Source organism: Pygoscelis adeliae, unplaced genomic scaffold, assembly GCF_000699105.1.
Source record: "Pygoscelis adeliae isolate BGI_AS28 unplaced genomic scaffold, ASM69910v1 Scaffold297, whole genome shotgun sequence".
Classification (NCBI taxonomy): domain Eukaryota; kingdom Metazoa; phylum Chordata; class Aves; order Sphenisciformes; family Spheniscidae; genus Pygoscelis; species Pygoscelis adeliae.
In genome coordinates this window covers 851,333-864,104 of record NW_008825211.1, presented here as the reverse complement: position 1 = coordinate 864,104, position 12,772 = coordinate 851,333, and the positions used below count along the sequence as shown (strand labels likewise).

General features: G+C 43.6%; 1 protein-coding gene across 2 annotated transcripts in view; it reads right to left on the bottom strand.

Annotated features, from left to right (window-relative positions):
- The window catches only part of FAM168A (family with sequence similarity 168, member A), a 212,840-nt gene that overhangs the window by 96,098 nt on the left and 103,970 nt on the right, over positions 1 to 12,772 (bottom strand). For both annotated transcript variants that reach the window (XM_009329027.1, XM_009329026.1), the window contains exon 3: positions 9,885 to 9,972. In XM_009329027.1, the coding sequence (XP_009327302.1) occupies positions 9,885 to 9,954 (70 nt within the window). In that variant the 5' untranslated portion in view covers positions 9,955 to 9,972. The remainder of the gene's footprint in view (positions 1 to 9,884; positions 9,973 to 12,772) is intronic.

Below are 12,772 nucleotides of genomic sequence, written 5' to 3'. Positions count from 1 at the left end.
CTACAGAAGTAACCGACACACAAGAAAATTCTCCGTTCACCTTTTATTTTCTTTAAACGAAGGAGTACTTCCCCCTTCAAAACACGTTTCCAAGGCCATCTCTTTTTTTCCACGTATGGGTTTTTTTCTTCTCTGCCTTATACACATTTTCTCCAGCCCTCTTCAGCCCTAGTCATTTAATCTTTTTATTTCTTTTCCACTACGGGGAAAAACAAAATCAATACTGTAGCCAAGAAATGAGGCAGAGCATAAACCAGTTCCACGTACCAACCGAGCACATAGGATTAAAAGGCATACAATGGGGTCATTCAGGAAAACATAACGTAAGTTCTGTTTGCTTTCGAGATCTGAGACTATTCTGTTTGTTTACAACACAGGGAAACTCAAAAGCACGTAAAACCTTATGCAAACAGTTACAGAACAAGGGGCGAAGGATGCTCCCCAAAGTTTCTATGAAACTCCTTGGAAGGTTGACATCAGTTGGACCGATCTCCAAACTAGCTGAGCCTACAAGCATCTCTAATGAGATGTTATGAATTATTTTCTTCAAAGGAGCTTTACTATGCCTCCATTTCTAACACTAAAAAGAAAGAAAGTCTTTTGTCTTGAAAAACAGGTACATGGCACCCAAACTTCTGTGCACCAAGACCTATTTTGCACAGTAACCTGTGTCCATCCATAGGTGAGTGCAGTGGGGTGACCTCCATGTCCATGGTCCAACGGTGCTGCCGTTGGCAGGAGAACCACCCAAATACAGCCTACAGCCACCGCGCACACTCATAAATAACCCTAATCTCACCCCAAACCTCTCTGCTTCTTTCTCCCTCGCTCCCCAAATAAGAAAACTTGTCCCTCATTTCCTTAGGGGTTTTGTGCTTTTTATGACTTCGAGAAAGTCCATGAGTTAATTTATTACAAAGGTGGTGAATTAGCCGCCGTTGATCAACCAGAGCGCTGGAACTCAAACAGCTTCCAACACTGAGAAATTCAGCAAGTTGTTTGGTAGTATTCCTGTACAAAAATTATGCATTTAAACATAAAAATAACAAGAGTCTACACAAGTCAGAGCTCATTCTTCTCCCAGTCAAGTATGATTTTCCTGTCTGCTCTATACACACCAATTAATAAACATGAAGAAACGCCAGAGGAAAAATATTCACTGTACCCACTTCATACATTTTTAATCACCCTGAAGTCACTTCAACACCCTGAACACAGTTTAAAATTCCTGTCTTACAGAACCGGTAAGCAATGGATCACCTAATTAAATCCAGAAATGGCATTTCCCAATCAATGGAAGGGGTAGACACGCACGCAGATCTTACAAGCACAAGGAAAGGTAAGGAGGAGAGCACCCCAACCCTGCCTGCTTCAGCATCAAAGCCATTTGCCTCGCGTTCCTCGGCACTCCCCACAAATGTGCTGAGGAATGCCAAAAAGAAAGGAAAAAAAGTCTAATTTATCCTCTTCGCACACAGCAGTTCTGAAAGAACTTGGTTTTCTTGGCCAAAGAACTAATCTGTTATCAAAGGCCCAGCCTTTCCAGAGAATAATACAGCAAAATTTTAATTTTAAGTTAATAAGAAAGGCTGAAATCAAGTCTAGAATTGTCTTTGTCCCACAAAGAGGATTAAAAGCTGACTGTAGAAATCCTATCGCAACATCCTTCCGTCTTCCACAAAATTGGAGGCTACCGGCTTTCAACATACCAACAAATTAAATGGACAGTCAAGTGTAAATCAGGTCAGTCCTCACATGTGCAGTTATGTCTGAGGTTCAGCAACGAATACAAATGACACAGATTAGCATAAAACCACAGGTGAGAATCCCACTCCTCCCGTCCTGCCAACAAAACCAATGACCGGAGGGCGGACGATGCCGATTTCCCCTGTTAATCATTACGTCCGAACAAATGTTGTGGTTTCACCTTGGGGAAAAAAAATGACAAAACTTGGGAGTTTGCAACTGGGGAGTGCAGCAAACAGCCCGGCTCAGGGACGCATCCCGCCCCTCTGGAGTGCGCAGAGGTCCCACGCGGGGAACCCAAATCGCGGGTGGGAGAGCTTGACGTGCCGGAGGAAGCACCGGAGTTTTCCACATCCGAAAAGGATGGAGATGGGCTCACTCAACGTGCAATAGCAGAGACGTGGAGGGTCCTAGAGGAAACCCATCCTCAGCAACCACTGCCGATCAGCCTAGTGAATTTGACTGCATTTCTGTTCTCCACCTTTCTACAAAGATTTAGACAGAATTAGACTATGATGTCTCTAGAATTTTCGCTTCACTTGTGCAGCCTGCCAGCATGGGTCACAAATGTAAGAGCGTCAGCTCGCACAAATCCTTAATCCTTTCAGGAATCCCTCCGAAAGATGTCCAAGATTTCAGGCACACAAGAAAAATATCAAACCGATGCCTTTCCACCAACATAAAAACCCAGTAATTAGCATGTTGCCTCGCATATTTGCCTACCAGCCACACCCCCTCTCTATCACAAAATCTTGTAACTATAACCGCATGTGTGCATTACACCGTAAATTAAAGTCACATTACTGTCATATATTTTTCTCAGTGCTCTCAAAAATCCCACAGAGAGCTAGCCACTTGAAGAAGGATGAAAATCAATTAAATTGGAAAGCAAATGAACCCAGACCTTGCAGACAGTGTAAAAAAGGTTGACAAGTGACACAGGGAGACACCACGCTTTTCTACATACAAATGGCAAAGCTCTTAGCCAGGACTTCTCCTTAAATCATCAGAAATAAGACTATTTTATGCTTTAAAATGAAGACGACACATTTGTTACTTGAGCAAGAACATCCTGTATCTTGCAGCAAGATCACAGATGAATTGTAAATGTGATTCAAAGTCTTCCCTGCTTTAGACTACTCCTCTGCTTCCCCAAAATACTTTGGTGAATCTTGTGCAGGATAAAACTTGCCGAGCAGCTACCCTTGAATATTTATTTCACATTCGTGTGCTGCAGAGGCTCCCTAAAAGCCCCTCTGGGCAGTCTAGGTTAATCCACTTTGGAAATGCAGCTAAACAGAACCCAGCCGCACAAAGCCCTTTTATCAAAAGGCATCAGGTTCCTCCTGGTGAAATGAGTCCAGCTCTCCCGGACCCGCGCAGGTGTTTGCCAGCTGGGCCAGGCTGACAGGCTGCAAGAGAGAAGGAAAAATAGCTGGGATGGAGTGAACGACTCCAGGGAACGAGCAATGCAAGAAGGAGAAGGACCAGAAGAGCAGCAGAGGGGCTTGACTGATAATCTCTCCCAAAAAGCCAGGGAAGGGGGGTGACGGAGGGTGTTACCTTCCAGCCCTCTCCGAGACGAAAAACAAGTGGAGAAGCAGCAGAAGATCCACGGCAGAAACCTGAATGCAGGATGGAAACAAATCATTCGCAAAAGAGAAAAAAGGAATTAGTAAAAGAGGCAAGGTTCGTTACCAAAAAGACAAAGAAATTCCTACTGCAAAGACACGGGAAGGCTGGGAGCCTCGCTTGACAAACCAGGAAAAGCCCTGGGAGAAGGAATGAGGGTATCCGTCGTGTTCAGATACTGCCATTGGGATTCCCAGGCCCTACGTGCAATGGAGGTGGAAGAGCAGAGAGTTCCCGAGCTGTATCTGGCCAGATTTAAGGAGATTAGGTACTGCCTCCTATAAGGATAAATCGTCTCAGACAGGGTGATGCTGATCATAAGACGTTTTTGGTGAAATCTGTTGAGAGTTGCAGGTTGGAGACGAGGACCCACCGCGCAGCGTGCCTGGAGAAGTGAACTCCTTATAGATCTGCAGCAGTGGGGCTGCTCGTGGCTAACTGACTACCGACAGAACAAGCGCATTAGATATCAGAACTCTGAACGCGTGTTTTTATCTATCAAAACCAGAGGATTAGGCAATTTGAATACTGCCACCCAACAAAAGCTTCTTGATGACAGCAGCTCACATTCATACTCTGTGACCTACTGGTTCCTGAAAGAAACACAGATTCGGTTGTCTTCTCTACGCTCTTTATGAGGGTGGGACCCCGCTTCTTGAGGACTCCTTGCCGTTGCTTTCTGCCATGCTGTCCTTGGCTGCCACCAAGCCGCATATCCCTGACTCTTTCCTGAGCAAGACCAAAGAGGTGGGAAGATCAGTGACCTATGTGGCTTCGGACCAAGTGTCCTCACTAGTCCAAACAACCTTGATCTCATGGTCTTGAGGACAGACTGCAGTGATGGCCACAGGCTGCAGAGATTAGATGAGAGCCAAAAACCTTGTGTTTGAGAAATGACTGGCCCAGCTGGCCTTCAGTGGGCAAGGTGTCCACGTTTTACGTGTGGTGGGAGCATTCAGCCCAGAAGAAGAGTCACCATCCTTCCTTGCCCCACACCTCTGAAGATAGGTTTGCCTTTCCCTTCCCACCCAAGAGCCAGGCACATAACCTGGTCAAGACAGAATCTCTTTAAAATGGATTTTGCCGTTTTAGAAGACCTGCATTAAATAATTCAGACGCAAACTCCAGGGATGGGACTCAAGATCAAACGCAGACCACTTTGTGCAGATGTCTACATCTGAGTCAGCCATCAATACGCCTTTCCGTACCAGAGAGAAACGAGCACTTCTAGGACAAAACCCAATGGCTCGTAAAGTACAACAGACCACATGGGAGACGCTCTTTTCTTGTCCCTTAACATTAAAGCAGCTCAGGGGATCACACACATCCACACTGCAGGTACCTAAAACTGGGCAAAACAATTCCGAATCTGGGTGACCAGGAGAGACCCCAGGCAGGGTCAAAGGGTGTGTGCACCAGACAGAAAAGTACCGGCACTTCCACAGCAGGATTTAGGACTAGTACAAGGAGTTTGAAGGAAAACAGCGTGAATTTTTGTCAAAGAGCAAGTGGAGGGTTGGATGTGGGAAAAGGTGGAGGGGGACAATTACAATTCCGTCTGGAATAGTATCATCAGTAATCGGTGGCCAAAGAAGGAACAGAAGAGAATATATCCATATTGTTTAGTGATTTTTCTGAATGGATAAAGAGTGAGCAACTAGAAAAACAGAACTTGTCCTGTTCCTTTTAAAATTTCAAATAATCTACTGAATAAAAGCATTTTTCCTTTACCTTCAGTAAGGCGGGGTGGGGGATGGGAATAGAAATATTGCTTCACTGCACATAGAACCTAAACGGGGCTGTTTGTCCAAAGCAAACCAAGGGCTTCCATCAGCAAAAATTGAGCTGGAGAATGTCTCTTCTGAGCATGGAAGCTCCGGAGCGGGTTGCTGTGGCGGCAGGACCTGGAAAGTGTCGTGCACTAGAGCGGTGTGACACAAACTCTTTGGAGATTTACTAACCAGCTTCACATCTTCGGGCTCTTGGATTTTATTATTTAGTAGTAACTACAACGAATACAGAGTCAGTCTACCGAAGGTTCATGAATCACAGCATCTTATCAGCATATTAATCAGCTTCTGGTAGGGAAAATGAGAATAGTGTGAGCTATAACAAACACTTTTATAGTTTCACATTTGAAGTCAACCAAGCTACAGGAGAGACTGATTCTTCATCCCTGATTCCACGCCAACGAGCTCACCCATTTGCTGCAGGACCGGTGCCTTAGCAAAAGCGGACGCAAGAAAAGGGAAAGGATAACGCGGCAAAGGAAAACCAGGCGTTCAGCAGCTTACATTGGGGGCAGGTAAAGTGAATTCTACAAATAATAAAAAAGCAAATGAGAGGCCTTAAATACATTTTAAAGTTAACCTCAATTAAAACGACAGCTTACATGAAGATCCAAGTTAATTACAGTCTGTTTTAATTAAATAGTAAACAACACTCAACCACCGTTTGCCGGTGATGTTCTAAAATACGTCGAATTAGCGAAGTGGAAGCAGTCACCAGCCGAGCACGAGGAACCAGGACTTGCTGGAGCACAAACCCGGCGCTGGACAGACGTAGCTCCGTCTGCAGCGAGAACATTCTCTCCGTGTCACCTCAGCTGCGCTCAACAGCCAACTCGTTCAACAGCGAGAAAGCACTGCTAGCAGAAAATGCGCAAGGCTTATTCCACTCTTTCTGTTTAGGAGGAAAACGGGAAGGAGGTTGCAATCCAACAGATCTGGGGGCCTTAAGGACTCCTAAAAATAAGACGTACTAACTACATGAGAAACCACCTTTGCTTAATAAATCTATCAGTTCAAATACGGGGAATGTTTCGATAAACTTTTCTCTTACGAATTTAACACTTCTGACTTTGTTTCACCTAATAACTCTATTTTTAAAATTCCGTTTCTAAACTTAATTCTAATTTCCCATAAAAATTCATCTAATTCAGACCACACTTTAAAAGTCATTTAGGAAATAACTGTCCTTCACACTTCCTTTAAGGAAGATCAAAATGGAAAAATTAACAATCTGAATAAACGTATGGTACATCAAGTACTTGAGTATGTGCCAAGGATTTCCCATTCTCCCTAACACACGAGCAGCCAATTTGGTACAAAAATTTTTATTTATCTTGAAATGGACCTCTCTCCCTAGCCCACCCCTACCGTACCTCTGTACGGTAAACAACAAAGAAGTGAGAATGAGAAGAAAACCAGATTAAAACCAATTATTTCAACCAAAAGCAATCTATTCTATACAAAGCATTCACATTTACCACTAAAAAACCACAAGAGCATAGAATTCAACCTGCCAGTATCCCGATTACCATCCTTGTTTTCTTTCTGCATATATCCTGCCTGAGTTTTATTCCACAAGGTTAGAAATTAATGGTTCATGCATGATCTTTAAAGACAAAAATTTAAGTAATACACGTGCTGTACTAGATTTGGGGTAAAAAGACCTGAACTCTAAAGCAAACCGAGAACATAGCCCAAGGCTAACAACCTTTACCTCAAGTTTATTACACTTCAGGTTTTTTTATTTCTCTTTCTTGCCTAATATAAATGGCATTAATTTTTTTCAGCGTCCTCCACTATTGCAAAAAGGTGAGATTAAAAAAAAAATTATATGTTATACCGTATAAATTCTATATTGTATGCCAAATTAGATCTCAAATCAAAATTTTGGGACAGATGTCGTACACGCTGTCTCATGAAGTGATCGTGGGAATGGTTTGCTGACATGCTATTTTAAATTAGGGGCTCCGAGCAAACTCCTCCAGTCAGCTGCCAATCAGGACCGAGACACTCGTTAAGCCCCAAAGCTGTAACGAGCTCCCAGGACCATGGAAGGGGTTTGCGCACGCGATGGCAGTCAACGTCCCCTCCAGATCTACCACGTCATATGCTTCAGCGATCATTTTCAAAGCAATTTGAGAAGGAAGCATCTACAGACTCCTTAACTTTATGCTTCTCCTGTGAAAAGTCTATTTTGTTTGTCTCTCTGAGTTTAAATATCCTCCAGAATAGCTTGTGGCTACATTAGGAACTGATACGTAGCTAAATGATGCAAGTTAAAGCAATGGAAATGAAGTCTAAGCATAGGAAGCAAGAATTAGATAGAGAGAGCCTGGCACTTGTAATGCAGGACACGTGGCAGCCTTCTTTTAATAACCATTGAGACCACCCTCAGGAGTTGCCTGTCGTTTCCATACAAAGGATAAAATCTAAATTTTCTCCCCCTCTTTCGCAATATAACTTTAGGTCTTTCATTAAATAGTCAAACAAATTCATATTTAAAAGGTTTCGGAATACTATTTGCCTAGCAAAGAAAATAGCTCTTCGTTTAAACACTTTTTAACCTATTGTCTATTTTGGGACTTCACTGTAAGAATTCAGCCCACTGACTCCTTACCTTACACCTGCGCAATGGAAAAACCAAGCGCTAAGACGATTCAATTCCCGCTTCGGTGTCCTACGTTCAAGCAGTCACTTGAATCTTCACTTCTTTGCTTTTCCATTGACATAACTAAGGACCTTGTTCTATTTTTTCTAGTCTGATCTGCCTCCAACGTTCTTCTCCAAGGTCATCCTGCACATCTGCCGCTGATTTCTCTTCATTTACCACAAACTCCGGAAGACAAATGCCTGAAGTCCGATGGTTTGAGGTGAAACCAGTCTCATGGGGGCCGCCTCGCCATGCCGCCAGAGCTGGCACAAGCTGGCCGAGGCAGACAATAGCTTTAGATATTTAAGTGCACACTATAATCTTCATGGTGATTAACCAGGTTATTTTAGAAGGCTACATCCTATTAATGTTGCCATTTAACTTATTCAGAATGCAGTCATGTAGAATTCATTCATCTAAACCAAAAATCACACTCCAAAATTCACCTTCCAGAAAGGTCAGGGTACAAACCCTATCCAATCTACACCTCAATATTTAAATAAAATTGTCTTATCAAGTGCCAGAAAGCAGCTTCCAAAACATTCAGGACTGTATGAAAGCAGATATAGAAAAATCTACATTGCATGGATATTAAGGTGGAGCTCTGAGCACGTACCAAAAAAAAAAAAAAGGGCAGAGTGGGAGAGAAGCAGACTCTTGTCCAAACCATCCTTGTGCTGGAAAGCACAAAATTGCTGTTATTTCTAGTGTAGGAAAATAACTGTGCACTTATGAGCTCATTCTATCACCCAAGCACTGCTGGAGTCTGCAGTCCTCTTACAATGGTGATATTTTTGAAGAGACTATTATTTACAGAGATTTCTTTTTCCCCCAAGCCCCTAGTGCTTTGACTGTGAGACCGAAGTTCCCCCGAGCTACGGTGTCTCCAACAAAGCAGCATGCATAAATTTGACAGGGAAATAGAAAGGGTGAAAAAAAAAAAAAAATGGGGCAAAACACCTTTGAGGAACTCTCCGCTCCACAGAGTATCAGACAGGTCTCCTCGCAGCAACGCAGCCAGCCCTGCTGATCTACCAGCTGAAGCAGCTACCAACGTCAATGAGGGTATTTTGTAAATGAAGTAGCTAAGAGTATTTGATGTGCACTTCCGTTTGCCGTTGACCACTTTCCCCCACAAAAGCACGTTCCCAAGCAATTTCACACATTAGGTAAAAGTCAACATACACAACTGGCAATGCAAATATAAAGAAGGGAGTCTTAACACAATATGACACTTAATAGCTAATTATATTCAACAAAACGTTAGAAAACGGTGTCTTCCAAGGCTGATTTTGTAAGGTGCTTACACGAGATCAACAAGATCAACTATACAGCAACTGCTGGTAAACATAATCCACGGGGAAAACCACGGATGCCCCTAAGCTGAGGTTTTCTTTTTCCAAAGCACTGTTTCTCTCTGAGCTAAATTCTGTCCATATCAGTACACTTTAGTTCCCCACTAGTTACATAATTATGGTAAACATATTCCAGTGCCTTTTTCAAGCATTAAAGATGACATTTTTAGACAACTCGGTTCTAAAGATGGACTTCAAACAGACATCAGACTTGCTTGTTAACCCAACCAAAGCGGAACTTGAAAACAAAAAAATCAGTCAATAACGTAGCTTAAATCACCACCTATAACAATAACCGCATGTTCTCCAAATAACGGGCTCTCGCTTGGGGGATCCTCGTTTCTACGGCAGGATTATTCCGCCACGTGCACCCAAGTCGCTCAGTTCAGCTCCGGAGGCAAGCCCTCCACCTCCCAGCTGACTCCCCCAGCAACTTCTTGCGTGTTTCGTTTGTCTAAAGAAACCCCCTTTTGATCATTTTCTTTAGGATTTCCAGGGCATCCTCTTCCTATGAATTCAGATCCGTTTCTTCTCACTAACCTTACTGCATTGGCTTCGCTGAAGAGTTTTTGCTGCAAGTCATGTTCCCGTCTGGCTCTCTGATGGGAACTCTTTCTCCCTTCGTTAAGGGATTAACCACTCATTAATGATCATCTGCTCTCACCACCGAATACGGACGTTCACGAAAGAGCCACTGAACACCGGTCCTACCTGTATACGCCATGTTCTTCGGGTTTCCGTAGGGAGCCCCAGGTTGGACGGGGCTGTAAACAGGGTTCATGGTGGAAGACCGGGAACTCTGAGGACAAAAGAAAAGCAGAGTTGAGACGACTGCCTTACGTTAGCTCCAGAGTCGACTTCTGTGCAAAGAGTCTTCTGCTATGTGATAGCGTTATCGTGTTATAATTCAAGACACAGAGAGCTGCGAAGGAAAGGATTTACAACTAGACATTACAACCAGATAGCATATTTAATAATTCAAGTTTTGGATCTCTCAGTTAATTCCCCTAACTTCTTCAGCGCTGCATATTCTGCCTACAAATGTACCCGGAGCAAATTAATCTGCCACATCCCTGCCTTCAGGGGGGCTCAGGACTCATGACCCCACTTCTAGCTTGCAATGAAGCCACAAATTCTGACAAGGAATTCACCCCCTTGGAGGCGCTAATAGTTCTTGGGTGACAAAAACAACCACAACGAAGACCTGACCTTTCAGAAATTAGCAGATAGAAGACCATTTGCTGCTGGTGAGATGGAGAGCGGCGAGTTATTTGCGAGCTTTCAGCTTGAGCTGACTACAATAACCTCGAGCCCAAGGCTTGGGGCCGGTGCAAGGCTGCGCCGGGCACCCAGTGCCACCCACCGCATCCCACCGCTGTCCCAGACGGGCAATGAGATTTTAACAGCCTTTCTGTTTCTCTCTCCAATAAAGATGATGAAGCAGTGCTGCGTTAGCTTCTTGTGAGTTTTATTTAGAGGAAAGCAAGTAACTTGGGAATTTGTGTCTACTAACTGTCAGTTAAGCAACTGGCTCAGTTAATTATCTTAATGAAGCACATTCTCAATTCTGATTAATGGGAAAATCAGTCATTAAGCTTTATTAGGCGACGCATTTGTCTCCACAGCTATCTAGTGACAATTTCACACAAGAATCTCAACGATATTGCTTCAAAATGTGGGTTTTTAAAAATGTATTATTTTACAGTTCATAAACAAAACCGTTCTTTCCAAACAAGTCTCTCTTGATGGATGCACAATTTGTTAGATCATTAACTCCTTCCGCTTTACCTCAGGATAGTAAACAAGTCAAATGTTAAATGTTAGCACCAATTGACTTGACAACAATTACTGCTTAATTAATTAGCCTTCCCTCCACCCCCAAGTTAGCACAGAAGGAGCAATTCTCAAAGCAAAGAAAATCACGGTTATAAAGTGAGCTGGAAGAGAAAGCTACACAGAGACACGTATTTACGCCAGCGGCTTCAGTAACACACGATGGAGCTCTTAAGAAGATCAACAGGAAAATCAGTGGAAAACTTTCCGTCCATGAGACATTACAGCTGGGGATTTACATTCAAGCGTAAGGGTTTTATGGCCATTTGGTCCTCGTGTCCCCAGGCAGTGCTCCGAGTCTCGGCGAACCTGCCCCTGGCAAGCGGGTGTTTGCCTTCTGGCTTGAGTTCTCATTTACAAGAGAAAACCGAACGTCATCTGTCTCTGAGATGGTGAACACCAGCTTCTGTAAATGTCCATCCAAAAGCCTGGCTTTTGGGCTGCCATACGGATCCCAATCAACACAGGAGGCTATTTCAGCGCAGGATGCGCCAGACACAGGACGCACTCATACGTATACCTCAAACCGTGGACAAACAAACACATTACGTGTCTGCATACGCTGTATGACACCTGCCTACGACTGCTTTAAGAAATATGACTTCTTCATAGGAAGATGAACCTCAAAATCCATCTATACTCACAAAAACTATTTTCTTTTCTCTAGTGAAAAACAATGTTGATTTAAGCCCAACCACCACATTTCTATCACACGTAATTTCTCTGAAGAAATCATCGTATGCAAGGCACCAAAATGAAAAGCCTTTCCTTGTCCAAAGCACGTAGGACACGTTTCACCTGAGCAGGTACTTTTTCAGTAAGTTGAAAGCGTCTGAAAGGAGATGGTTTGACAGTAACAAGGTGGGGGAATGTGCTGCCCAGAGGTGCCAGCACAGCACAACGCCTGAGGAATGTCTACTGCCACTCTAAACACAAGCCAGGAAGCCAAAACCTCCTCCTGTTTACCCAAATGTCGCCATCAGTGACTTTTTTTTTTTGCAATTCGATTCCATCATCACCCTGCAACGAAGATTCCACGTCAATAGTGGCAATAAGGCAAGAAGGTGTTTTGAACTTTTAATGGCCGTAAAATATTCTGACAAGGAAAAGCACTATAAAAATCCAAAGACATTTCTACATTACGAACACTTTGGTGCCATCAGACACGACCAGGCAATCGAAGCATTTTGGGCTGAGGCTCCTATGGCTACACCCTCTGCGCTTTGAGGGTTTCCTTTGAACTGGATTTAGTCTGGTTTTTAGTCTGGTGCCCAACCTGACACACGGTTCGAAGTTGTCTAAAGGACATCACCGGCACGTCCTTTACTGATACATCCATCATCGGTATGGACCTGTATGTCCCGCGAGAGGTTGGAGGACGTGTGATGGGCAACTGGAGTGAAGCTTCTGAAGGAAATCTGGTCCACGCACACCGAAACTACTTTGCACACGGAAACTACAATGCGGTCGGTGGGAGTCACCTTCAAAGAGCAGTTCTGTTCTGAATTAAAACACCAGTAATATACGTAGCCTAAGGGTTACTACTCGTACATGATGCTTTAAGTAATAGATGCCACAAATAGGCCCAGAGAGAAAAAGGAGGAGAGACATGTCATAGAGTTGCAGACATTTCCTGGCCATAATTAACTGTTAAATCACTAACAGGACTCTTCAAGTCCAGACAAGAAATGCCCGGTAGGACGGGGAATGTGACAGACATCTATAAAAAAATAAATCACAAATGACCTGGAGAAGGTGGAGAGGCA